A 26,539-nucleotide genomic window follows, 5' to 3' on the forward strand; every position below is an offset into this window, starting at 1 on the left:
TTCACAAATACAAGAAGGCTTTGATTTTATTATCTCTTTTTGTTTATGTTTTTGTTCTTAAACCAAGTTTCCACCAGTGCACTTTAAGAAAATAAACATCAGGAAGCCACCCCCTGCTCACCCTCCATGGAGGTGGCCAGGGTGGCTCTGCCGACACAGAACCGGCCAGCTGCCTGTCACTCATGAGCACGTGGCAACCCCTCCAAGTCAAGAAGCTAAAACGCACTGAAATTACATAGAAAATACTCCATTTGGCTTTGTAGCAGCATGAAGATGAGGACACCTAGGGGCTGGCGCCTCGGACATGTGCCACACATGAGCGTTCCTCAGAAAATCAAATCTTCTCCTCAAATAGAATGATCACAGGTCGGAGCCACAAGGATTTTATTCACTGTTTCGTCTTCTGGTAGCAGGGTTTCTTTGAAGTAGAATCTAAATACAAATAGAAATGAGGTAGCAATTTGTCAGAAGTCTTTTAGGAAGAATTTCCCAATTTTAAAATGCTAACACTGAATTAACTTATTTTTGGTAAAAATAAGAATTACAATTAAAACACACAGTGGTTTAAGGGAAGATTAAGACCCACTGGACAAACTCCATCCCGGCTGAAACACCATCTTCACGTTCGCTGAGAGAGAGAGAGAGAGAGAGACCTGGCTGGTGCCCGAGCAGCTCCAACCCGCCACAGCGCGTCCTGAAGGCACCTCCGACACTCGTCACCCATCTTCCGGTCCCACCTGTGATGGCTGGTCAGCCAGACTGAAACTAGCTGGCCACTAGCAGTCCTCCTCACACTGCACACTCCTGGACCAGTGAGACTACTTCAGAAAACAGGACTTTTAGTACCTGGTGGGACGCCTTCTAGTCTTTGCTGGATCATTTCTAAATGATGAATATATTCCGTCAAGGAATGTTCCGGATCTTGAGAAGCAGTCAGGGATCTTTCTGATCTGGAATTCAGAAATGAAATGGATCTTGATACAGATGAACCACACCAAGAAACAAACAGAGTTGAGCTCAGCAGATGGTCTGAATGCAGTGAGCGCAGACGGCAGTGGCGCTGGGGAAACGGGGAAAAGCAGGTGGCTGGTACCTCCATATTTCTTATTTACCTCAAAAGAAAGGCTTTTTTAAAAAGATGCTACATAGTGCTTTAAAAACCAACTTCTATACAACGTCTTCGAGTTAAAACAAGTAAAAACTATCATATATTATTTACTTCACTAAATCTTCAAGTAGGAATCTATTACCCCCACCGGATTCTGCCCAGTGTCCCTAAGACCCACACCTCTGTGCCCTGTGCGGCGCCCCTCCCTGACCAGCACAAACTGTCCCACTGCCTGGCCCCTCGCTCCTGGCCTCCAGCTGGGCCCAGGGAGCCCCGTCTGCATCACTGTTCGCTTTCTCTCCAGGGCAGGGAGTGGTTCTTAACCATCCACATGAAAGAGGCCTGGGCCTCGTCTGTTCTTTCAAAGGAATCGCCAACCTGGGCCCCAGGGAGCCACAACCAGACAGAGAACAGACTCACGCTGCTGCGGCCCCTGCCTTACTCTGGGACCAACACCTTCAACGTGCATCTCCCCGAGGAGCACAGACTCTGCTGGGACACTGTCAGCAGAGACGCACGGTGAGCGGGGACCTCGGCCTGCTCAGAGACGGCTCCTGGCTGCCGGGGCCGCCATGGCTGCGGCTTCTCCCATCATGGAGGGGCCGCCCAAGGCTGGCTCGCTCTTACCACGCAGCTCGTACAGAGTGCCCACCATCACCAGAGGCCAGCATCTCATCCCTGCTGGTCTGATGGCAGAGGTGGAGGACGCATTTCCCTCCAACAAGCTCCCTTTAGAACCCTGGGGGAGCACACGCAGAGATCGGAGCCGATGCGCTGGCGGGAGCCTCTGCGTGCGCGTGCAACACCACAGACAAATGGGCGTTTCTGTTCACCTCAAGGGAAGGTTCCAAATATTGGAAAAGTCAGAGTTGAAAGAATTGAATAAATGACTCATCATCATATTCAAGCATCTGGTAGGGTGATTCGTGTCATTTACGTGGTTCGACCTGGAGAAAGAGTCACGTCTTCCACGAGCTGCACTGGGATGAGAAGTCTTATCACGATGAAGACAGTGAAGGGTCAGCCCCGCACAACAGGCCACACCAGACCACTGCGCGACCCCAGGGCCTCAGAATGTGACAGTGACACCAACCACAGCCCAGACCATCAAAGCCATCAGGGAAGACTTTCTTCACAGCAATTTTTACACAAAATTACATCCTACAATCCAACCAGCAAGTCCCCTTAATTGTATTTTCATTGATAATGGGTTTTCCCCCAAATACGTTATGGATATTTAACCTTACCACTGTAACATCTCAATTGCCAAGTGGATCGTAAGTCTAAAGATACATCACATGTGCAATAAAATCCCAACTCCAAAGAAAAGAGATCATGTGAAGTTCACACTAAGGCCTTGCACGTGTGTATGTGTGTACATGTGGGGGTTCATGTGTGCCTGGGCACCCCCACAAACTGCCCAGGACACACACCTCCATGGACGGCCTTGTCTCTGCAGACGGGCTCCCACCGACGGCTACACCCGAGGCCCCGTTCATTCTTGCACTGGAAAAGCAGCCAAAGGCACCACAACTCACCTTTCCCTTCTGCGTGGGGAGGCTTTTGCCACAGGGTCCCTGGCGTGGCTGGAGGACACGTCCCGGGTCGGTGGGGACTCGCTGGCGTCGGGTGAGGACTGCTGCCGCTGCGGCACTGGGGGTCCTTCCCCCAGAATTATTTAACAAGAAAGGGGTTGAGAAAAGAGATGCCAGATGCACTTAGTAAGAAGGCCCACCCACCAAAATTTTAAATTTATGAGCTTTTAAGAGTGTGCATGGCAAGTTCAAAACATGTTAAGGGTCCCTGTTATAAAAGTTATATTTTAAAAACCTCTACAAGAAACCTGAGTTTTGATCACCTGCATTTCATTCCTACAAGGCCGGCCCTGACCCCTGGTGTGTGGGCAGTTCCCGGAGGAGCGCCCCGTGCCCTGAGGGAGGAGCCTTGAGGAGTAGAGGGGCGGAACCTGGGGACCACCGGGTGCCCAGAGGGGAGGCGGGGGCGAGGGGCAGGCAGGCAAACTCCCCTGAAGGCCTATGAAGCAGTGTGATTTCAAGTGTGATGACTCATACATGGACATCAAAGCTGACTGGCACGGGTGGGGAAGCCCTGAAGGTCGGCAGGGCCCAGGAGTGCGGCCCTGCACTGAGTGGGAAGTTCTCTGTGCAAGGCTGCCCCTGGGGGGGGGCCTGTGTGATGGGGTGGCAGACAACAGGAGACGAGATGGGGCTGAGGCAGAGGAGGCAGCGATGCCCCCACAGAGAGGTGCACAGGTGAAGCAGCATTTCACTCAGTTTTGGAGAAAAAGGACTTTTTATTGAAGAACATAAGTTATTAATATATTTAGCATTTCTACCTTCAATCCTCATTGCGCTCCTCTGAGCCACTTTTATTCCCCAGCGTGAACTGTACGAACTTGTGCTCGTTCCCAAGATAAAAACCATTTCCCTTCAAAAGCCCTGTCTCTGGCTGACTTTCTGATCCCTCACTGTGCGTCACTGATCCCCCGGGCCCTGAGGTCAGACGGGCATTGAGGAGGTGCTGCGGGTGGAGGACGTACCTGTGCGCGCCCAACCAGGCACCACGGCTCCTCTCCCGTCTACTTGTTGCCATTTCTTAACCAAAAAGCGCAACCTACCAAGAAAAGAAAGACACTGAAAACCAGAGCGAAACAGAAGTGAAAAGAGCCACGCAGATCCGGACGTGACCCGACTCCCAGCGTGGGAGCACAGTCAGGTCACCAACACACCTGCCGGGCTCAGGACAGCAGGGGAAACAGAGACCCTGGCCCTCCAGTTGTTCACTCCTGATGCCAGAAGGTATGCCATGTGGGGGCCCCTCTCCTCGACGTTCCCTCCCCGGTGGCTCCCCCTCAGCCCAGCTGCCTCTGAGCCCCACGGCCCCAGGAAGGCCACTGCTCCATGCTGGTGGGAAGATGGGAGGCAGGTTTGGGATGGATGGAGCGAGAGACAGAAGGACAGGCAGGTGGGTGGTGGCCTGAGGCCAGGAGAACCAGGAGGGAGGGTATACGTGGCTCCCACCCCCACGGGTGGGTGGGTGGACCAGATAAGGCAATGGGAGTCCTGCTGCCCCTTCCTACAGCCAGGCAAGCATGGCCTGGAGGACCACAGGGTGGACACAGCTGCACGGTTCTTAGTGGAACAGTTTTAGAAAAACAACCAATTTAAAAATTGTAAAATAAAATAGATTTTCACCACTGTTACTTCTGAAATAGTCAAAATCCCCCATCACACCAGGGAGTCCCATCCCCACTCCACAATGGCGCCCTGTGCAAATAAGGGCGGGGACGGGCAGGGCTGCATCGGGGGGCTTGGGGGCGAGGGTCCCCCACACACTTTGTGTCCGCAGCGGAAGCTGGGCCGTGCCCATGCCAAGCACACACCTGCTGGACCACGTCTTCTTGGCAATGCCCCACCTTGTAACACAGGATTGACTAAAATGAGGGAAACTGAAGTGTACCGAAAGGAAACGCAGCTTAAACTTGATCAACGTGCCTGTTGTCACAAGGAACCCCATTAAGGGTAAGGCTTTGTGTCACAAAAACTCTCTCCATTTCAGAAGGTGCAATTTTGCACAACGTGGCTTCCGGAGACAAGGATCATGGACTTTAAGGCCTCAAGTGTCACCCATCTCAGAGGAGAACACAACTGTAGCATTTCCCAGACGACAACGACCTAACGCGGAAGACGGGCACGTGCCTCCGATACCTGAGGACTGCGATCACCACCCGGACGGCCGTGCGGAACTTCGTGAGCGGGCGGGATGCCACAGCACCCTTCTCCGCTTTGGAAGGAAACACTCCCAAGTGAGCGATCATGGACAGCGTCTCTTGCTCAGAGTCCTGGAACCCGCCGATCAGCAGCAGGAGGTACTTCTTCTGATAGATCAGGGCTTTCCTAAAGCTCTCTGCTCGCAGATAGCGCAGGTACAATTTTTCCATCTCAAAGGGAAAAACAGTGAAGCTTAAGCACAGAACAAGACCTTCTGGTGTGTACAGCACCCTCATGCTGGGTGCTTTTTCCTCGGGGATCACAGGAGTCAGCCCACACGACATCTGCACCCACAGACAGCCCTGCTGTTCAAGGCTCGATCCTGTTTACCAGACAATACACAGAGACCAACGTCCCTTCACCCGCGAAGGCCCCGCAAACCTGACCATGAAGTTAGGTCCAAACTGGGGGTGGCGTCGGGGCGTGGGGAGCCGGCAGAAACCTGGATTATAGGCCGAGGCGGGTGTCCGTGTCCTAACACAGATATTCCCTCAAGAGAGGCCCACAGCCCGTGCCTCAGTGTCAGAGACGCGGAGGGTGAGCTGCCGGTCAGACCGTCTCACTATCATCTGGGGACTCGAGGCATCACAGGTTTCTCCCTTAACCCAGGATTTCAGAAGCACCACGGGAGCGTGGGGACTGCCGGGCAGTGAAAACATGTGCAGGACACTGTGGTGGACACGGGTCCTCGCACACTTGCCCAGACCCACAGAACGTACAGCCCCAACAGCAGCCCGCTGTGAACAGGGCATGTAGGTCTGTGGACTGGACACACCGTGGGAGGAGGGGTGGTCAGTCTGCACACCCCCCACCACACTTGGGCTCGGTCTCACCTTGGCTACTTCCGGCGTGGGCAGAGCTGGGTCTGGGGGTCGTGCTGAGCTGGGCGAGACTGTCCTGTCCTGCCTCCACACAGACCTGTCTGACCTCTGCAATGACCACAGACAGCATGTCCACACCGCTGCTCCCGTGACAGCATCTCGAGAGAAGCGGCTCAGAGCGGAGCGGTGCCCCCAGCCTGGAGCCAAACCCCGCCGGCTGCACCTCCCGCCCTGGCCCCGGCCAGCCTCTCCTCAGTGGTGTCCCAGCTGCTACATGGTTACTAGCCAGACCACCCACACGCAGGGGGCTGCTGCGCACCACTAACTGAAATGTGGCTGCACAGAAAGCGTATTTTCACTAAAAACAAGACCCCTAATATTTGTGAAGTCACCCTGAATACAAAGCCTTGAGCCTATTAAACACTCAGAGCTCCCTGGTCCTAGAAATGCTGACCCCTGGCAGATGCAAACAGCTCTGCTCCAGGGCCATCGAAGACCACACCTGGACCCCTGAGTGAGGGCAGCACACCTGGACCCCCGTGGGCGGGCCCCACATGGCAGCCACACGTCCAAGGGCCAGGCACCGGGCAGAGAGGGCAGCGTGAGCAGGCATGTGTCCCAACATCAGTGGCACAGCCTGGACCCCATGCTGTGCAGAGCACCCCTGGGGACACACAACAGAAAGAGAAGGACCCACGGTGAGGGGTCATGGATGCCGCCCACCACAGACGGCCAGGACCCGCCTGTCACTGTGGCCATGTGGTCAGTGGCCTCAAGGCAGCCTGGCTGTGCTGGCCACGACTCCAGGGCAGGACTAGGAAGAAGGAGGTGCAGAGCAAGGTGATCCCCGATGAGGCAGAGGGAAACAGCCACACTCTCCTGGTTCTAACAACAGCGTGGTCTTCTCTGGAAAGAGACACCAGCACAGATGTCATCTTGGGCACAAAGAAGGAAACATTCCACCTGCCTTCGGGCTGCACATCACAAGCACGTACCCCGTGCCTCCTCACACTTCACAGGAAGGACAAGGGTGTTCGGGCGACCACGCGTTAGTTCACACAGGGTGCCCTGAGCAAGGAGCCTCAAAACACTTCCCGGAGCAGCTTCCAGAGGCGCAGACAGGGCTCTCGTCAAGATGAAAACGTCCCGTCTGGGAGCAGACCCTGGCGCTACCTTGTGGCTGGGCCCAGCGTCACCAGCACAGAAGCCCCTTCACCTCCCACAGAGCCTCACAACAGACAAGGTGGGACTGGGTGGAGCCGAAAAGACACACAGACCCAGAGTTGCACCAGGACATCAACTCTATCCTCTCGGTCCTGACAGACCAGCAGGGACAAGGCCCAAACGTCCCCATGGACCAACTGGACTCAGCTGCCCTTTACGGGACCCTCTGCCCAACAGCTCCAGAAACTCCTTCTGAAAGAGAAAACACTGGTGCAGCCAGTCTCGCTGGTGAATTTTAACAATATTTAAGGAAGAAACAAATACCAGCTCTACATAATCTCCTTCAGAAAACAGACAAGGAGGGAACAGCCCCAGCTCACTTCAGAAGGCCAAAGCCAGGCAGAGACAACGAGAAGAAGCCCTCCAGGCTAACACCCCTCACAGAGCCAGACACAGAAACCCTCGACAGAACGTAAGCAAATCGAACGCAGCAGTACCTAAAAAGAGTAATACATCATGACCCAGTCGGGTTCTTCCTGGGGCCACGAGAAACTCCACGTGACCCACCACAGGAAACACCTCATCATCACGTCGACAGATGCAGAAAAAGCCTGACAAATGTCAATGTCCATCATGACAAAAAGTCTCAGCAAACCAGGAACAGAAGGAGCGTCTTCAAACTGATCCAAGGGCATCCGCCTTGGTGAAGACGGAGGCTCCACCCGGGATGGGAGCTGCATGTCCCCCTCCAGCCTGGGGAGGCCCAGCCAGTGCAACCAGCATGAAAAAGAAATCAAAGGTATGCAGACTGGAAAGAAGGACATAAACCCCCTTTCAAGAGCATACGACAAGACTGTCTATGGAGAAAATCCTACAAAAAGGCTCAGGGGACTAAAATATGAGGCTAGCAAGGCTGCAGGACACAAGCTCAGCCTATGAGCAGCAGTCACACCTCCGACACGAGCCACAAACAACTGGAAAACAAATACCTGAAAACTGCCATTTACAACGGCCCCCAAAAGTGAAATACTTGTGTAACAATGTAACAAAACATTTACAGGATCTGCAGGCTAATAGCTACAACACATTTAAGAAAGGAATTTTAAAAGATCCAACTACATGGAGCGACACACCAAGCACATGGATAAGAAGGCGCAAGTAGTTAAGCTTAGATACAGTTACAGACGTCAATTCCTCCCCCAATTTTTAATAACAGCATTACTGAGATATAATTCACACCATATAATTTATCCTCTTAAAGTGTGAAACTGAACTCATTTTCAGTCTGTTCACAGGTTGTGCAACCAGCACCATTACCCAATTTCAACACCCAAAGTGCTGCACCCCAGCAGTGACTCCTGACCCCTCCCGCCAGCCGCTGACCTGGGCCCTGGGTCTGGACTTGATTGTTCTGGACGCTTCCTGTCGATGGGGTCCGGCTCCCTTCACTGTTGTCACGTTTCCAAGGCTCATCCACCCTGTACATCCATCAGTCCTTAACTGCTTTTTATTGCCAAGTAACATTCATGGATATACTGTATTTTACCATACACTCCTCAGTTAATGGACATTTGGGTTATCCCCACATTTGAATGAGGACTCACGGTGACAGGAAAGCTTATGAGCAAGGTCTTACGTGGACACACATGTATTTTCACTTGTGAGTAAACACCAGAGTTGGGGCTGGGGTGAGACAGCAGCCCCACAACTCTGAGGACCTGCCAGACTGTTGTCCATCGTGGCCACACCACTTCTCCTTCCCAGTCCTCCCCACATCGATCTACAGACTTAATGCAATCCCAGAGTAACCAGCAAGATCCTAAAATTCATGCTGAAGTACAGAGAGACTACAATAGCCAAGCCAAACAATTTGAAAAAGAAGAAAAAACCAGAGCACTGCTGGACCCCAACATGTCCATAAATCTATGTCAATCAGGCAGCTGGTGGAGGACAGACGTACGGATCAGTGCAACAGAACAGAGGATCCAGACACAGACACGTGCACCAACCGGTGACTTCTGACGCAGGTAGAGACAGTTCAGGAGGGGAGGACCATCTGGTCGATGAAGCATGTAGGAGTAACTGGAGACCAAAGTGCATGAAAACGGGCCTCAACCCACCCCTCAGGCCACTACAAAAACTAACCCAACGCAGATCGTAAAGTAAAAAGTAAAACTGTAAAACTCCAGGCACAAGCCAAGAACAAGCTGATACGTACGACACCATCAAAATTAAAACCTTCTGTTTTGCAAAGGGTCCTGCACAGACAGGACAGCGCAGACCCGGAAAGAAGCATCTGCAGGTCTGAGGAGGGAGTCACGCCCAGGCTATTTAAGGAGCTCCCAAACTCAGCAATGAGAACACAAATGATCCAACGTAAGGAAAGGCAGGAGACGTCAATGGGCACTTCACCAAGGAAGACGTAAGAAGCTACTTCACACCTATCGGAATGCTGACGTAACAAGGGGAAACGCCACCAACACAAAGGTGTGGAGTAGCCAGAACACTCATCAAACCGGTGCCGCCATTCTGGAAATCACCAGTGGTGTCAAAGGCGGAAGTTCACACAAGTTGCCGCCAGACCCAGGGAGCCCACTGCTGGGCCTTTACCCAGAGAAAAGAACCCTCCGTCCACACAGCAGTGCGCCTACACAGATGTTTACAGAGGGCCCCTCGTAAGCTGGGTGCATCCGTGCCAGGTGGAGCCATGTGACAAAGAACAGGTCTGAGCCGTGGCCCACGGCCCCCCATGGACCTCAATTGCTTTACAGAGAAGTGAAGAGGCCCCTAGGCCCCAGCCCTGTGGTCCCACTCACAGACGTTCAGGAAAACCGGCAGCAGAGCACGGGGGCGCCGGGAGCCGGAGGCTGGGGGCCGGGCGGGACCGCCTCGCATGCTCTGCCAGCATGGTGGCTTCACGGTGAGCAAAGCTCAAACACCATCGTGCCAGCAAGAGGCAGGTTTAACTGGATGTAAATTTAAAAACAAGTTTTAAAAGATTTCATTAAAAAAAAAAAAGAGCAATTCACAAACAAAAAGGCTGAATATAAATAGAAAAACTGAGACATTCCAGAGAAAATGTCTATCAAAATACACAACCAGGAAAATTGTAATTGTTTTCATTAGGTGAAGGTCAAACAAAACTCTCATTTCATCAGCTTATTCAATTCCTAGTCAAAGTTTCCTCTCATGAGCAAGTATCGAGCACTGTCTCAGGGAAAGGGTCACTCATGAGAGTCCGAACACAGCATAAAACCCGGCCGCGGCCAGCGGGCCCGGCACCCGTACCTTGCGCGCACAGCCCCGGGGGGGCCTCTCCAGCTGGGACAGTGCCCGGTGCAGCTCTGCCTTCTCCCGGGTCACCGCGCTGAGAGCTCTGGTCAGGGACTCATTGTCCTTCAGCAGGACGTCCACCAGCTGGACCTGCAGCTCTGCCGCTGTTTTCTTCTTAAGGAGAAAAAAACTCCATGTATGAGGATTCTCTTTTAAAAGGCACGCACGTTATTCATGGCTTTTACTGTTGGCTATTTTCAGGGATTACAATTTTAAACATGTTTGGGCTTGGTGGGAGCTTGTGGGGCTAGGCAGAGTCCACCTAGGGGACGTGAAATAATAAAAACCATCAAACCACCAAACCACATTTCTTCTCAATCCTCTATGAAATAAACTCTGCACAAAACTGGGCCGCGTGAACAAAGTACGCCTGTTACAAAACGGCCCTCTTTCTTTGTTCCAAAAGCACTGCTGGCAGAGGCTGTATGTGACAGGTGGCCGGCAAGAGCGTGTCCCTCCCCGAGGGTCCCCCGGGACAGGCCCATTCCCTCTGGTCAGCCCCCGGCAGGCGTGGGACACTGAGGAGGCACTGGAACCCACCAGACAGGAGGGCAAGACGCACCAGACCATCTGAGGGTGCTCTGTGCACGCAGGTGGGTCAGAGGGAGAGCGGGCTCCGCGCCCCACTGCCCGCTGCTTATCGGGCACTCACAGCAGTAGCCAAGACCCAAAGCCCTCCGGACGCAGCAGACGGGCAGCTGGTTTCCAGCCCAGGGTCTCGACAGTGCACTGAGTGGCCCCTCCGGAGGCAAACCACAGAAGAGGCAGGCTCCAAGGCGGGCAGGCAAGCAGGCGGGCGACAATGAACAAGAAAACTGGACTCACCCGGCAGGAGCTGGATGCACCCAGTTCAGACTTCAGTGTCTCCAGCGTGTGCAGCAAAGACGCCACCGCCTTCTCGTTCGACGACGTCCAGTCACTGATGGTCCTGGGGAAGCACATGACACTCACGAGGGGCACACGGGTCCAGCCAACAGGCGGGCACCCAGCAGGCCCTCCAAGTGATGGCGGCACCGAGGGGCAGGTGGTCCCGGGGTAGGCAGTCTGGTGAGCCCAGAAACCTCCAGAGGCTGACCGCCGACCCCAGGGCTTCCTCAGTGTGCCCACCCCCCACCACAGCTCTCTGCATGACTCTGCGTCTGTTACCAAAATGCCGCCCAAGGCGAGGCTTCACTGCTTCATTAACCAAACCCAGTGCAGACTGGAGAGCCGTGCTAGCTGAGTGTCCGTGTGCCCAGAAAAGGGCACACAGAACGAATGCTATCGTGAGTAATTTCTGTCCATGCCAAACGGCAGGGTCTCGGCTCCTCACCCAGGCAGACGCGTCCCCCTGGGGCGCAGACACGGGCGCCACCTCAACCTAGTGGCTTGGGCAGAGGGGTGGGGCTGGCCTTGGACTGGACCCTCTGGGCGGTGAGCAGTGGTAAACGGCAGGGGAGAACTGCTCTGAAAGGAACCTGTGTTTCCTGTTACACTAGAATGCAAGAGACACAGTTTCATCAGCATCTTCCCCGAGTTCACCCTCACACGCGGGCAGAGAATGGAGTCCATTTTACGGAAACACGGATCTGAAATCAAAGACACGCCCCGAAGCCGGGCTTCTTCCTGACATCAGCGGCGCTGACCCGCCATCACGGTCCCGGGAGGCCCACCTGTCCACCATCTGGTTGATGAAGCTGGTCAGGAGCCCAGCCGCGCAGAGCAGCTGCTGCCGCACCTTCTCCAGGCCCAGCTGCTGCTCCCGCAGGCGCTCGGCCTCCGCCTCAGTCTCGGCCATCCCCGCCGCCTCCGTGGGGCAGGGCCGCGCCCCTGCCTGCTGCTCCCTCAGCGTCCGCTGCAGCTGCTGGATCTTGTGCTCGTCTCGCTGGTGCTGCAGCTCCAATTCCCGCTGAGGGTGACCGAGAAAACCGAAGAGACATCACCCACATATCCTGGGGCAGAGACCTCGACACACCCCCTCGACATGCTCTCGGCCGGTGCGACCCCTCAGATGGTGGAGCCACACTGCAGGGTCCCCTTCCTTTCTGAGAACCATTAAGCTTTTGCCAGGCCCAAGGTGAGCACCAGGGGACAGAGGAGGGACCTGGGACGAGGACACAAACGTGAGGACGATTCACAGCCCGAGTTCTGGTCCCTCCATCTCAACACATTCACGCAACACAGTGCGCTGCGCATGTGAACGCACACACCCAGCACCGTGCAGCCCAAGTCCTGGGAGGCCCTCTGGCCTCCAAGCCCAACCTCACCAGGTGGAAACAACTCCCTCGTGAGATCCCTCCACTGTGGAGGTGCTGGAGAGCCCGCCAGCCAGGCACTGCTCCCTGCCCCACATCCAGGACCCGAGTCTCTGTGGGGCAGATGGCAGATCACCCAAAGAAACCAGTCCATGGACTGAGAAGTATGCTGAAGACAGCTGAGGCATGGAGAGCATTGGGGCCACTCACAGGGGAGGAGGGCTGGGGTGGGATGGAGACGATGGGCAGGACTGAGCAGGACAGGACAGGGAAGGACAGAGCAGGACAAGGCAGGACAAGGCAGGACAGGGCAGGACAGGGCAGGACAGGACAGGGCAGGACCAGGCAGGACAGGACAGGACACGACTGGGCAGGGCAGGACAAGACAGGACAGGGCAGGACAGGACAGGACACGACTGGGCAGGGCAGGACAAGGCAGGACAGGGCAGGGCAGGGCACGGCAGGATAGGACACAACTGAGCAGGGCAGGACAAGGTAGGACAAGGCAGGACAGGATAGGACACGACTGGGCAGGACAGGAGGGCAGGACCGGGCAGGACAGGACAAGACAGGACAGGACCAGGCAGGACAGGGCAGGACAGGACAGGGCAGGACAAGGCAGGACAGGACCAGGCAGGACAGGACAGGACAGGACAGGACAGGACAGGACAAGGCAGGACAGGACAGGACACGACTGGGCAGGGCAGGACAAGGCAGGACAGGGCAGTACAGGGCAGGACAGGGCAGTACAGGGCAGGGCAGGGCAGGACAGGGCAGGACAAGACAGGACAGGGCAGGGTAGGGCAGGACAGGACCGAGCAGGACAGGGCAGGACAGGACAGGGCAGGCTGGGCAGGGAGCCCGCTACAGGCCAGCAGGCAGACCCTGCCGGCTTCCAGCCAAGCTCCTCCAGCCGCCACATGTGCAGCTCAGACCTGCCCTTTCCCGCATTGTCCCAGTCAGTGCTTGAGCCCCGTGGAGAAACTGGGACCCTCACTTATCCATTTTCCAGATGAGCAAAGTAACAAACCGAGGGACCGACAGCTTATTTCCATTAGAAAAGATGAAACTGGCCTTACATAACTCTGAGAGGCCTGGCCTCTGTGGCCAGAGAAAGACCCCAACAGTCCAGATCAAGTTAACCATCCACAGCGGAAATGCACCGAAAGGACCATGTCGCTTAAAGACACACCCTGAGGTGCATCGTGAAGGACAGTTACTGGTTTCACTTAGAAGACACTTTGTATTAATTTTTTCAAGCAACTATGTTATCACATAGTTTTACAAAAACAAAAGCCAAAAAAACCCCCTAAAATTGAATAAAACGGTTTGGCAGAAGACTCTACATGTGGTTTGGGGCACCCTCTGGGACGCTCGTGAAAACTATAAAGCCCTCTTCCCACACCCAAAACCCGGAACACGCCCTGGGGGCCCTGGGGGCCAGGCCCGCCCGCCTCCTCCCCCTCCGTCCTGTAACACTGGGGACACCTCCCGGCCACGCTCTGCCCCCACAAAGACTCCTCCACACCCAAGCCCTCCAGCTCCTCTGAGGGCTGCTTAACAGCACAAAAATCACAGACGGTCGCCAATGCGCCCCAAGGTGAGTGAACCCTGAAAACACCACGACATAAGCCAGAAACAGAAGCCCCCCGCCCCCGTAGGGGCCCAGTGATGAGAAACATCCAGAAGAGCAGACCCACAGGGGCGGGAAGTAGGCGGGTGGTGCCAGGGGCTAGGAGGGCCGCACAGGTGCAGGGCTCCATCTGGGGGACGAGCATGTTCTGAAACTGATCATAGTGACGGCTGCTCAACGCTTTGAATACAGCAAAAGCCACTGAATTGTGCAGTTTACACCGGTGAACTTGGTGGTGTGTATGAATAATAATGAATATTCATTTCTCAACCATTTCACGGCAGGCTAGCCATTAAAAAGACTGGGCCATTGGTTTTCATTGTGCGTATTAAAAGCTTTTTATAATTTCACAAAACACAGAAATAATAAAGGTGTGTTTTTTGAAGTTTTAAAATAATATTTTTAAAGAGAGCAAAATGTCAATTCATGAGAAGACAGAAGATATACTTCCCTTAGAAATAAAGGCTTCTATTGACATAAAATATGTTTAAAATTAAGGCTCATCCAAAAAATAAAGGAGGGAACATTTCCAAGCCCATCCTGCAAGGTCAAAATCATCCTAACAACAACAACAACAAAAGAGCCAAAACCAAAGCCAAAAAAACCCCAAAGCATCACAAAAGACTATAGAACAATACCCCTTCCACATATAAATGCAAAATACAATAAAATCCTTAATAAAATACCAGCAAACTGAATCCAACACCGGGAGAAAAGAACCTACACCAAACTCAAGTGGGAGCCTCCCGAGAAGGCAAGGATGTCTCGACATGTGAGAGCAGCACCAGGTATTGTAGCAACAGAAGGACAAAACCACAGATCTCAAGAAAAACTGAAAAACCAAATCCAGTGCCCTCTCATGATTGGAAATAAAGATAGGAAAGACCGCATAAACCAGAACAGACGGGCATTCCCCTGCTGAAGGTGTCCACAGTCCCACAGCTGCCATCAAACTCGGCGCCAGCAGACCGGCTGCTCCCTAATTTCAGGAATCGGGCTGGACGCTGCCCTCAGCCTGGCTCATGGTGCACCGGGCGTCCCAGCCAGGCGTCGGCAAGGCGACGAGAGAAGGGAACCCTGGTTGGAAAGGAGCAAGTGAAACTGTCTATTCGCAAATAACGTACTCTTTGACATGAAAAATTCCAAAGAACCCATTAAAAAAACCAGAACTAACAAACCAGTTCAGCAAGGCTGCAGGATGCAAGATGAAGGTATAAAAACCACCTGTATTTGTTACACGCTAGCAAACAACTATCTGAAAGTGAAAGCAAAATCAACTAAATATGTAACAGCATCAAAAAGTAATATTTATGAATAAATTTAACAAAAGAAATACAAAGCTTATCACCTGAAAGGACCAAAACATCTTTGAAAGAAATTAAAGAAAACCTAAATAAACGGAGAGAACTTCCAACTTCGCGGACAAGAAGACCTAACGTTGTTAAGGGGATGGTACTCCCCAAAGAGAACCACAGATCCACGCAACCCTGACCAAATTCCCAGGGGCCTCACTGCAGGGATGGGAAGGCCATCCTCAGGTGCTCATGAAGCTGCCAGGGCCCTGAGCACCCAAACCCACTTGAAAAGCAAAGACGGCACTCACACACTTCCCGACCTCCAACCTGCTACAAAGCGGCCGTGTTCTGAGGAGGGATGCACGGACACCAGGACAGGCCCCCAGGCCGCAGCGGGCTCACCAGCGTCTCCTTGTCTCTCTGCCACCTCCTCCACTTGTGCGCGTCCGCTCTGCTGGGCCTCAGCTCCGCTCCTGTCCTCGCGGCCTTGCGTCCTTCCTGCTCTGCCCGTCCCGCGTGCGGCTGCTCTAACTCTGCCTGGCCCCGCGCAGGCCTCTCCCGCTCTCTCTCCAGGGTCTGCAGGGCCTCCACGGTGGGCCTCGGCACGGCACTTACCTCCTGCTCCCTCTCGGCCTCCTGGGCCCGCCGCCGGGCTGTGTCCAGCGCCACCTCCAGCTCCCGCACGCGGGCCCCCTGGCTCTTCAGCTTCTGCAGCAGCGCCTGGTGCGCCTGCTTCTCCTGCGCCCGCCGGCTCAGCCGTTCGGTCAAGAGGCGCTCATGGTGCAAGGCCTCCGACAACTCCCGTGCCCGGCCCTGCTCGGCCTCCAGGCTCCGCTGCAGCTCAGAGAGGTGGCCGCGCTCCTGGGCCAGCAGCGCCTCGCAGCGCGAGGTCTCGATCTGCAGCTCCTTCCGGAGGTTGTCCTTTGCCGTCTGCTCGTGCTCCAGGGCGACACACAGCTGGTTACTATGAGCAAACTGCTTCTCCAAAGACGTTCTTAGCTCCTGTGTCATGCACGGAAAGACAGATCAGAAGAATTAAATCAAGGGCAAAAGTGTCTAAACAGTTTTCCTGCCCACGTCTGTTTGTGCCCCCAACCCAGCAGGTAAACGTTTGGACGTGATCCCTTGGGTGGGTGAGAGGAGTGTGTTGGCCCCCGACTGTGGGAACCAAGGGCCGGAATGGTAAACAAATTCTAAAAAGCTGCAGACTCAGAGGTGAGAAGGCTGGTTAGCCAAGGATGGGTAAGATCCCCAGAGGGAGGGCAACCTAAAACAGGAACAGCCGCCTGAGTCCAAGAAGAACGTTGTAAAGCAGCCGTTTCTCATACATTCCGCCCTGATAAGCTGTAAGGCTCACTGGTGCCAACATGAACATGATTTACCAAAACAAAGGGTCTTCTGACCTTGAGCCAGACGCTGCCTGTCAACTATTTCCTTTGTCATTCTTCTTTGCTATATAAGACCGTGCAACTTAATAAAGCTTCAGAGTAGCCATCAGCTCTCTCCACATAGCAGTGTATATGTGTACATGGTATCGCGACACCGACAGAGTATGTGTGTGGCTCCTCCTGTGACTCTGCCTGCCTTGTTTGCGGTCAAGGCACTTCTGACAGCAGCGTACACGTCCGGGTTCATCTCCCTGCCCTCAGCCACAACACCCAGGACTCAGTCATACTCGCCCCCCTGTGTCAACCGCAGCTCTGTGCTGGTAAACGGCAGCCTCGCCCTAACCACTGACGGTGGTCAGCTTGTCCAGGACCATAAAAGACCACCAGATATGGCCACTATGGCTGCCACACAAGGCACCACTGCACACAAGGCACCGCCGCACACACAGCCTCTGCCACAATGCTCTGATGCTGCGTCCACCTTGCAGAAGCAAATGTGCGGAGGTGGTGGGAACTGTGAGCAGCCATGCCGTCCGTCACCAAAGAGACACTCTGTGACCTGAAGGTGTGGCCCCCTCACCACCCCGAAGCCTCATCCACGGGCAGGACCACTGGCTGCAAGCCTCACCTCCAGGGTCTTGGCGCTCTGGCCCTCCCTCTGCAGGTACTGCAGCCGCTCCTCCTCCAGCCGGCTCTGCAGGGCCTGCCCCTTCACCCGCTCGCCCTCCAGCTGCTGCAGTGCGTTCGCCAGGTCCTTCTCCTTACTGTCCAGCACCGACCTGTGTGGGGACAGCACTCTCAGAGGGACATGCGCCAGCACCCGAAGCTCTCAGGCAGGGAAGGCAGGCCCTGCCACCTCCTGGCCCAAGTGCTCAGCCCTCCACGAGCACGTGGGAACAGAATGGTCCCCTCCAAACACGGCAGGAGCCATGCGAGTTCCACTGCTCCTCCTGAGGAGTGGAAGCCAGGGTGGGTAGAGGTGGCGAGGGCAGGCCAGTCAGGTGTGGACACACCTCAGCTGGAGGACCTCCTTCTGCACATCGTTGAGGGACCGTAGCAGCCTTTCGTTGTCCTGTTTGCACTCGCACAGCTCGGACTTTAGGTCCCTGACCGCACTCTGTTCCACCACCAGCAGCTTCCGAACATGATTTGCTTTCTCCTGCTCTTCGTTCAGGGTTTTCTGCAGATCGCTCGCTATACACTTTTCCTGCTCAACCTTATAGGCCAGTAACTCAACTGAAAAAGAGATTAAATGTGAAACATCATTATTCAGGAGGCCACAGTGAGCTGCAAATGACTTAACAAAATTAAAAGCAGACCAAGGGGACAGGATGTAATCATTTCGGGAGACCATGAAGTTTCCATGACCCAGAAGCGTTGATTCTGCTGAGAGAGGACATGTGGGACACACGCCCTCTGCTCACACCCCCGTAAGCCTTGCCCTCGTGGCTGGTGAGGAGCAAAGAGACACAGGGGCAGAGAGTGGGCAGGACATCCTCCAGCCTCGCAGGCCTTGCAGGTGCAACGCAGCCCCCCGGGCGTGGTCTCCCAGAGGCAGAGTTTGGAGGTGGGCCGAAAAGGACCTGACCAGGAAAGGCTGCTCAGACCCAACCCTGCCTGGTGCACGGAGAACAGATGCAACCATCCCTGTAGTCACCCCGAAACCCACCTTACCCACCACTCCTACACTGCCTGCCTCCCACCAGGCTTCACTGGAGAACTCTCCCAAAACCAAGGAGGAAATAATCCCATTTCTACAGAGTCCTGTGGAGAACACAGGGGCAGAGACACGGGTCCTCCAGGAGGCTGGCATCCCCCTGACACCAAAACCAGGACCGCCATGAACAAAATGCCAAAGACTAGCAAATCAAGCCCAGAAACATGCAGCATGAGGCTCCAGGCTGGGGTCGTGGCTGGAACGCAGGCCGCCCCAGGACAGAAACGGCCTGTCACCCAGCACTCGGGAGCCCCGCGAGCAGTGACGAGAACGGGAAGTAGACGGGGAAGAAGAATAAAGTAAAGTACTCTCTGCTCACAGACGTGTCTGTGTGAAAACCCCAGAGTCTAAATAAAACGCAGAAACTTGCAACAGGACCCTCAAGCCTCATGTGAGCTTGAGACCCTCATGCAAGTGGCCCTGTGGCGCCCCCAGCGCCGGCCCTGATCGGCACGTGTCCTGTGCTCTGGGGCCCAGGGAGCCCGAGGGCCGCGCGCACCCTGCCTCCGCAGCTGGTGCTCCCGCCGGCTCCCGCGGGCCTCTGTGTTGGTCAGTGCCACGCACAGCTGCTGCAGCTTCTCTTGGTTCTGCAGGTGCGTCATCCGCAGCTGGGCGCGCAGAGCCTGGATCTCTGACAGCAGGCGGCTCCTGTCCGACAGGTGAAGGTGCTCCAAGGACTTCTCCTGCAGCCCTCCCTGCAGATGGGGCGGGGAGGGGAGCGGTCAGGGGACATCACAGACATGGCAGGAGAAGGAGGTCCCAAGGGCTGCGGGGCCAGGCAAGAGCAGCCCCTGCTCTGCAAACTCAAGCTCCCAGCATCACTGCCACAGCTCACGGGTCTCAGTCTAGTCCTCGACCAGGGCAAGAGCAGGCTCGCAGGAAGACATGTGTGACAACTGTGTGGCACGGAACGTGGGCACAGTGGCCCTGGGACCCTCAGATTGCCCCTAGCACCTTGGTCTCACTTCCTGGGCCTGGTCAATGCCCGGCATCTGGACTCCAGTGCCCTCTCAGTGCAGACCCTCCAACCCTCAGACCCCAGGCTCAGCGCTCACAAGCCAGGGCTGGGCCGCCTGGAATTGGCCTTTTGCTTTCAAGGAAAGGCCAGTTATTTCCAGAACAGAGTGAGGCTGTGAAAGAGGGTCAATCTATAAAGCTTTCCACTTCACTGGAATTCACACATAAAAACGCAGCATTATCCTTAGACTGAAGCAGGGTCTGCCCCTCAATCTCCACCACGTTCTAAGGTCAGGTGAAACATGGGAACCAAAGCTCCCATCACCCTCTGTTAGGGGTGGGGGGCTCCGGGGGTCGAGGCTAGCTCACCTGCTCCTGGACCACCTTCTCCAGCCTCTCCAACAGCGTGCTGCAGCCCCCAACGTCCGAACCACAGAGTCGGGGCCGCAGCTCAACTTTCAGCATCTCTCGCTCTTTTTCAAAGGCTTCCTGGACAACCTGCAGAAATTCTCCCCTCCAATCGAGGCCCAGGTCAGAAGGTTCCTAAAGTATCAGAACAAGGAGCTCGGTGTTCCTACATACGCGTCCTGCAGATCTGACAGAACCTACCCCGACTGAAGAGGGTGCACAGGTGCCCAGGACCAGCTGGGGCACGAGGAGCCAGGGCTGCCCTCGAGGGAGGTGAGACGGGGCAACCCCCACCTAACTGTGCACCAGCCCCGGTCCAGGAGAGGCCAGGGCCCTGGGTGGCAGCAGGGCGTTTGCAGGCGTGTGTGCCGTGCAGGCCGTGAGCGGGCTGGCTGCCCTTTGCCCTCTGCACCCAGCCTGTGCTGCCCACCCCCCGCCCCTGAAGATCGAAGGCCGGCCTTGGGGTCTGGCCCACTGTTCCCTCCGCCCCGTGGCCTGTTGGCTCCCCTTGGGCGGCTTCAGTACCCAGCCATGACCTCTGTGCTGGCCCTCAGCTGCAGCGTGGACACTGAGACCCTGTGGCCTCAGGCCCGGCCTGCATGCCCATCTCCCCATCCCATCCCTTCCCCGCAGCCTCTCCTGCCCTAACAAGGCCTGGAAGGTGCCGGCATGTGGCTGGAGCCTAGAGAACACAAGTGAGGGGGTGGCTGGCTGGGACACGGTCTCGCTGCCGCCGCTGACCCACCTCTCGTTGCCTTATTCCCACCCTGTGGCCAAGCAGAGCCCTCAAGCTGGCCCAGCCCACTGCTCTTCTTTTACCCAGAATGCCTGTACCTTCTCTCCCTTTTGGGGTGCTGGGGTGGGGTGCCCCCTCGGAGGCGCTGCTGCCTCCAGCAGCCCCCGGCACCCCTGTGGGAGGCGCTCGAGGGGGGTGCTGGGCTCGCCCCTGCTCAGGACGCTGGGCGGTCCACGGCACTCGGACAGGGCCAGGATGTGGTGGCTCTCATCACACACCATCTGCAGCAGGGCCTGGAGTGGACAAACACCGCAGGAATAAGGAAAAGTGGCCGGACCCTCTTCTCCACCACTGCCCCACTGTCACCAGGCTGCCAGTGCGGCTTCTGCACCAGACACCAGAGTCCACTGCTCTATCTGTGAGGTCACCACTGTCAGAGACGAGTAACCGGATCTGAACGAGTCATTTCTGTGTGAGCTGCTCCAACGACAGCCCCCACAATTCAGCCGCCCCACCCACTCCCTCACCGCAGACACTCAGTTTAGGGACGTTCAGGGCCTTGGGCCAAATTGCACAAACAGGTCAGTAGGATGCCGGGCACCTCTCTGGCTCTCCTGGGACCACAGCTCCACACCAGGAGGTGCCTTGGGGGAGGGCACCAGCAGACAGCACTGGGCCAGCTACTGACCATGCCAGCCTGCCTGTGCCCCCGTCCCCGCCACAGGGCCTCGACGGGCACACCGGCCATCTGTCCCTCCCAAGGAGGCTGAGAGAAGGCAGCTTCTCTACCCAGAGCTGTCCCCCCAAGAAGCTGGTGCCGGACCCACACAGAGTTCAAAGTACTGGCGCCCGGCCTCACTCCACGTGCAGGCACAGATTCACACAAAGGGCACGGCAGGGAGCCATGTGGGGAACATGGCACTAGCAACCAAGGGGCCTACAACCAAGGACCAGTAAACTAGAGATTTACCTCTAATGGTGCGACCAGAAAAGTGAGACATTAACATAAAAGTGCTGGACACCAAACTATGCATCTTGTGTTCTGTGCAAGCAGCTATCTTTAACAATCTAGGACAACTTCACTTTATAAACAAGGCATGTGACATGAAACGATGCGAGTCACAGCCCCTGGGGAAGGAGAGAGGCAGGCGAAGCAGCGGGACACCCACCACCCCTGCCCCGTGCGGCTGCCAGAGCTGTCCGTCCAGAGAGGCCGACGAGACAGCATGACAGCCGCTGCCCTGGCTGCAGCCAACCAGCCACTTTCTACATGGGAACCCTTCCTGGATTGCAGCACGAAAAGAAATGCATCCCAGAAAGAACAGCCGTGATGAGTGAGGTCCTCCGCCCTCGCCAGCCAGGAGCACAGCCGCCCACGGGCCCCGTCCTACGGCTCTGAGAACCAGCATGGAACAGCACCCCCAGCCGGTGCTGGCCGGGCGTGGGGACCACAGGCACAGCACTGGGCTGAGAGGACCGAGGCACCTCCACTCTCAGGACCATGGCGTCCCATGGAGGGGCTGCACCGCCGTGGCCTCCGTGGGCAGTCTCGTGGATCCGCCCGTCACCCAGTGCCCCGCCTGCTCCAGCTGACACTCTTCCCGGCGTGGGGCCCCTCACACGTGTAGGACCTGCACCTGTGTCCCCGACTTCGAGGCGGCTAGGGCTGCGACCACACAGGGCCCCCGGGACCTGGCCCTGCGGCCGCACCCCACTAGGAACTACCTGGCTGGACGGGCGGCTTCCCTCACGGCGGCGGGCAGGCGGCTTCAGTCCACAAACAGGGTTGACACTTAAAATCAACCAAGGAAACCCCTAGTCCACAAAAGCCTGGGGAACGTGGGGAACACAGGAGGCCAGCCACCTGCCCAGGTGCCAGCGCCTGACTTCCCTCCGCTGCCTCCTCGTGGCTGCTCAGGAAAGGGTGCCCGGGCTTTGCTGGGTTCTCCCTTCCAATCACTAAGCATCAGGTGGTAAAGATCAAGGCCTGAGCATAAACACTCAACCTTTTCCCCAGAAAATTAGGAATTCTAGTGTTAGGTTGGAGATGCCAGCAGAAATGCGTCTTTAATGTTTTATGTCATATAAAAAATTGAGAAATGCAAAAAAAAAAAGCTAGAAAACATTACTGCAATTTCAATTCTTAAAGGAATAAAAACAGTTTCATGTTTTGAATACAATTTCAGACAAGATTTTACTTAACATCAAAACTGTTTCCTTCGGGAATACTTTGACACCCAGATAGGACACAACAGAGGTGTATTACCATTTACCTAATCAGTCAAGCTTACGTCACTGGTTTTGCCATAAAAAGTATGCAGTAGTGGAGAGAGAAGAAAACCTAAGAAAAGCTTCCCAAACACTCTGCCTTCTGGGGGTAGAGGCGCTAAGTGACCTGACTGTGACCGTTCTGCAACTGACACACGTGTCAGATCATCACAGTGCACACCTTAAACCCCTCCACTCTCACATGTGCATTCGAGCTGGGAAAAGTTTCAATTCTGTCTCCACGTTAAACCCCCAGACGCCGAGAGAGAACCCCGGAGAGAACCAGCTAGGAGGGCGTGTGCAGGGCGCAGCAGGCCAGCAGCCCCGCGGGACGGCTGAGGCTGACGTCTGGGCTTCCAGGAAAAGGGAAGCCGGGGCCCCGGTCTCTCCCGTCACCCCAAGGACAGTGGTCGGGAACATACAGGTGACATCTCGGGAGTGACCTGGGCCACCCGGAAACCTCTGCATGTGCACCACTAAGTGTGAACACTGAGCCGAGCCCAGGCTGAGACGCCCACCAGAACCACCCCGCCTGCCGTACAGGCCGAGGAAGAAACCGCGCCTGTTTCGGGCTCTGGATGAGACAGAAGCACCTCTTCTGTGCCTCAGGCTCCGACTTGGCCCACGCCCCCATGTCTGCAGGATAAGGCCCCTCCCCACCTCTGCAGGTGCCCAGGGTCGGGGGGCAGCCCTGGCACAAGAACCCCTGGGTCATCTCCGGAAAGGCTGAAGGTCAATCCTCAAAACCAAACAAATCACAACTGCTTCCCAAGACAGGGTCATATGTTCAGATGCCAGAGGGGGCCCTCACCGCCCATCCCATGCCCCTCAGCCGTTACCTTCACTTGCTTTGGATGGACCTCCTTCTTCACAGTGACCAGTGACCGTCGGAACCCTCTGGGGGCAGGAGGGGCCGCAGGACCAGCAGTGGGAGCTCCTAGTCTTCCTGAGCCGTGGGCTAGCATCTCTCCAGACCCCGAGCCAGCACCTAGAGGCACAGTAAAGGCAGGGGAGAGGATCGCAGCTCTGGGGGGCTGCTTGGGGTGAGGCCAGGCCCCCAAACGCCCAGGAGAGCCACGGGGGCTCCTCTCACCAGAGAAGACATCCAAGGAGCCCCAAGACTGGTGAGAGTACTTCACAAAAACGTAAGATGAGAACTACACACGTTAAGTAAGAAAACATGCAATCTGCACGTTTGATACGTGAACATCCACAACCTGAACATAAACCTTCAGGGAACTCGGCTCATTTTCACACAGACGCAGGGTCCAGGCCGACGCCCTGGGAGCCAGCACCGCCACGGTGGCGAGGGGGCCCCATGAGACACATGCACACCAACCCGTCTGCTGCAAATAGAAGGGCCACCGCTTGTGGGGTCCACGCCACACGGGGCCCCGGCCCAAGCGCCCCGCCAGGCACCTGGCCTGCCCTCACCAGTGTCCACCCCACAAGGGACACCTGGACACTTGGTGCCATCTGGTGCTCATTTCTGTAACAGGCACTGACGGGGCAGTGGGCAGAAACTCAGTGAGACCTGTGGACCGGACGTCACAAAACACACGGTGACCCTCCCAGGAGGGGACTGATAACAGGTCAAGTGACGCTCAGTGCACAGACCCAGAGGCAGACAGACGTGGGGGGAGAGGCAGAGGGGAGCAGGAGCAGGCAGACACGCCAGGTTACCACGGGTTGGTAGGGCAGGGGCGCTCCCCCTGGTCTACACGCCACAGCTGCAGAAGTAAAACTGTGACTGACTCACTTTTTTCAGCACTTTCTCCTTCTAACCCCAAAGGAGGTGATCTTGACTTTTCTTGAAAATCAAGAGATGTTACGATAAAATCTTCAACATCTTTCTCCTGTTCAAATAGGGAGATTTGTAAATGGTCATAAAATAATAACTTATTATGTCACAGAGTTCAACTTGCCAGCTGGAAACTAAGATCTGAGGCTGTCATCTTCCCACACAGAACCCAAACCCAAAAAGCGTTCAAAGCTGGTGGACATGAGGTTAAACGCTCATAATTTAATCAAATTCATCCACATTTCTCTAGGAATATGTTAAAGAAGTTACTGGCAAATATTTCATATTTTAAAGTCGTGCCTGCTGCAGGAGCACACAGACAAAAGACGGAAGCATGTGGGAATGAATGGTCGTATATGGACCCCTTAAATTACACAAACCGCATAATTTACCTGCCACTTTATCTAATCCAAGATACACAAAGTCTCAAAATTATGTCAGAGAAAATATAATCCAGCCCAAAAAAAATAAATGGAAGTGTTCCTGAAGTTAATTAGACTATATGTTGAACTCACTAAATATGAACTGCAACTGAAAATAAATCTAAAAAGACACGTTCTAGACCAAGAACCCTACGCAGAACACACGTAAAGATGTGTTTATGATTATACTTCCCATGAGTCAGGAAATGTGGGTCTGCTGTGAATTTCCGAGTAAGGCTAATGCATTTCAAGTGTTCTTAAGAACAACTGAAGTGCTCTATGTTCCTATCACAGTCGGTTTGGGTTCGTCCTGCAGGATGCTGACCATCCCACACCTGCTGACCAAGGGACTGCCAGATGCCCACCCAGGCCTGGCCACCAGGCCACATCAGGAGGTGAACCAACAATGGCTGCAGCTGTGACCCTGCCGGCCAGCCCCGCGGGAACATGCTGGGGCCTTGGGCGTCCCCTGGACCCGAGCCAGGACAGCACCCAGGAGACCACTTACCACAGCCCCTCGCTGAGCATGGTGGTCAGTAGAGGGAGTCCTGTCTGCAGCCAGTGGAGACTCCGCCCACCTAGGGGCCGTTCCTGCTGTGGACTCGCCCAGGTAACAAAGCAGCCCTGACTGGTCGGCCTGGAGCAGTGAGGTGACCGTCCCGTCCCATAGGGAGGTGTCCAGGCTACGCTGGCTCAGGGCATCCGAGCAGGGTGTCAGGGGCAGGCTGGGCATGGGCTCAAGGGTGGAGTCCTTCCTGGCGACCTCAGGGGAGCTCCAGGAGGCCAGGTCCATTGTCCTGAGCCCGAGCTTCAAGGGCTCGGGCCCCTCGGCGTGGGCGGGGTCCGGGAGGCATCTGAGCGAGCCCACCTGGGAGCAGAGCGACCCTTCCTGTGCAGCAACCTGCTCTACCGTGGGCGCATCCAGCATCCCACTTCTCAGCCACGAACCCTGACTTCCAACCGCGTCAACTAGATCCCAGGTGGTTGTATCGACACTAAACGCATCGACGGGAGGTGAGCTGCCAGTTTCTTCACTGTTACTGGAACCATCACTCAAACTATTTTCTAGAACATGTGAAGACGCCAGTGCCTGCTGAGATGTAAAGCCCTTCGTCTCGACGTCGACGTCTGGGAAGCTCATGGAATGCACCAGACGGCTCAGCTTCTCCTGAAGTTGTCTCGCCTGAGCTATGAGATCAGCTTTCCGAAGCTGACAACCTTCCAGTAGTTCGCCTTTATCCTGCAGGTAAAAAAGGACACACACACAGTGGAATAACGAAATTGCACTCTGCCACGTCTGTCTGTCTGTCTGTCTGTCTGTCTGTCACTTATGAGCCAATTTCAGGGTCTGAGCAAGTAAGGATGAGAGTCCATGATGAGCCCTCGGGTCCCTCTAGACTCCTACAATTTCCAGTTTTGTTTCTGTTTTGTTTTAATTCCCCTGAACCCCTGCCCAGCCTGCC

At 55.5% G+C, this 26,539-nt stretch overlaps 1 protein-coding gene across 13 annotated transcripts in view; it reads right to left on the bottom strand.

The window, feature by feature from the left end:
• Positions 1-26,539, bottom strand: part of PCNT (pericentrin) — a 96,110-nt gene continuing 69,571 nt past the window's right edge. For 5 of the 13 annotated variants that reach the window (XM_032486255.1, XM_032485869.1, XM_032485795.1 and 2 more), the window contains 19 exons: positions 25,585-26,316; positions 24,613-24,709; positions 23,693-23,841; positions 20,684-20,878; positions 19,811-19,984; positions 18,984-19,179; positions 17,781-18,003; positions 17,396-17,546; positions 15,782-16,381; positions 11,870-12,105; positions 11,043-11,145; positions 10,173-10,331; positions 6,250-6,384; positions 5,733-5,828; positions 4,828-5,069; positions 3,669-3,742; positions 2,647-2,770; positions 847-950; positions 1-432 (listed from right to left, as the gene is read on the bottom strand). In XM_032486255.1, coding sequence (XP_032342146.1) covers positions 389-432; positions 847-950; positions 2,647-2,770; positions 3,669-3,742; positions 4,828-5,069; positions 5,733-5,828; positions 6,250-6,384; positions 10,173-10,331; positions 11,043-11,145; positions 11,870-12,105; positions 15,782-16,381; positions 17,396-17,546; positions 17,781-18,003; positions 18,984-19,179; positions 19,811-19,984; positions 20,684-20,878; positions 23,693-23,841; positions 24,613-24,709; positions 25,585-26,316 — 3,834 coding nt within the window. In that variant the 3' untranslated portion in view covers positions 1-388. Of the gene's footprint in view, positions 433-846; positions 951-2,646; positions 2,771-3,668; positions 3,743-4,827; positions 5,539-5,716; positions 5,829-6,249; positions 6,385-9,700; positions 9,851-10,172; positions 10,332-11,042; positions 11,146-11,869; positions 12,106-15,781; positions 16,382-17,395; positions 17,547-17,780; positions 18,004-18,983; positions 19,180-19,810; positions 19,985-20,683; positions 20,879-23,692; positions 23,842-24,612; positions 24,710-25,584; positions 26,317-26,539 lie in introns of those variants that run through there. The other 8 variants (XM_032485995.1, XM_032485594.1, XM_032485655.1 and 5 more) reach the window with 8 other exon arrangements.

This window comes from Camelus ferus, chromosome 1 (genome assembly GCF_009834535.1).
Source record: "Camelus ferus isolate YT-003-E chromosome 1, BCGSAC_Cfer_1.0, whole genome shotgun sequence".
Classification (NCBI taxonomy): Eukaryota; Metazoa; Chordata; class Mammalia; order Artiodactyla; family Camelidae; genus Camelus; species Camelus ferus.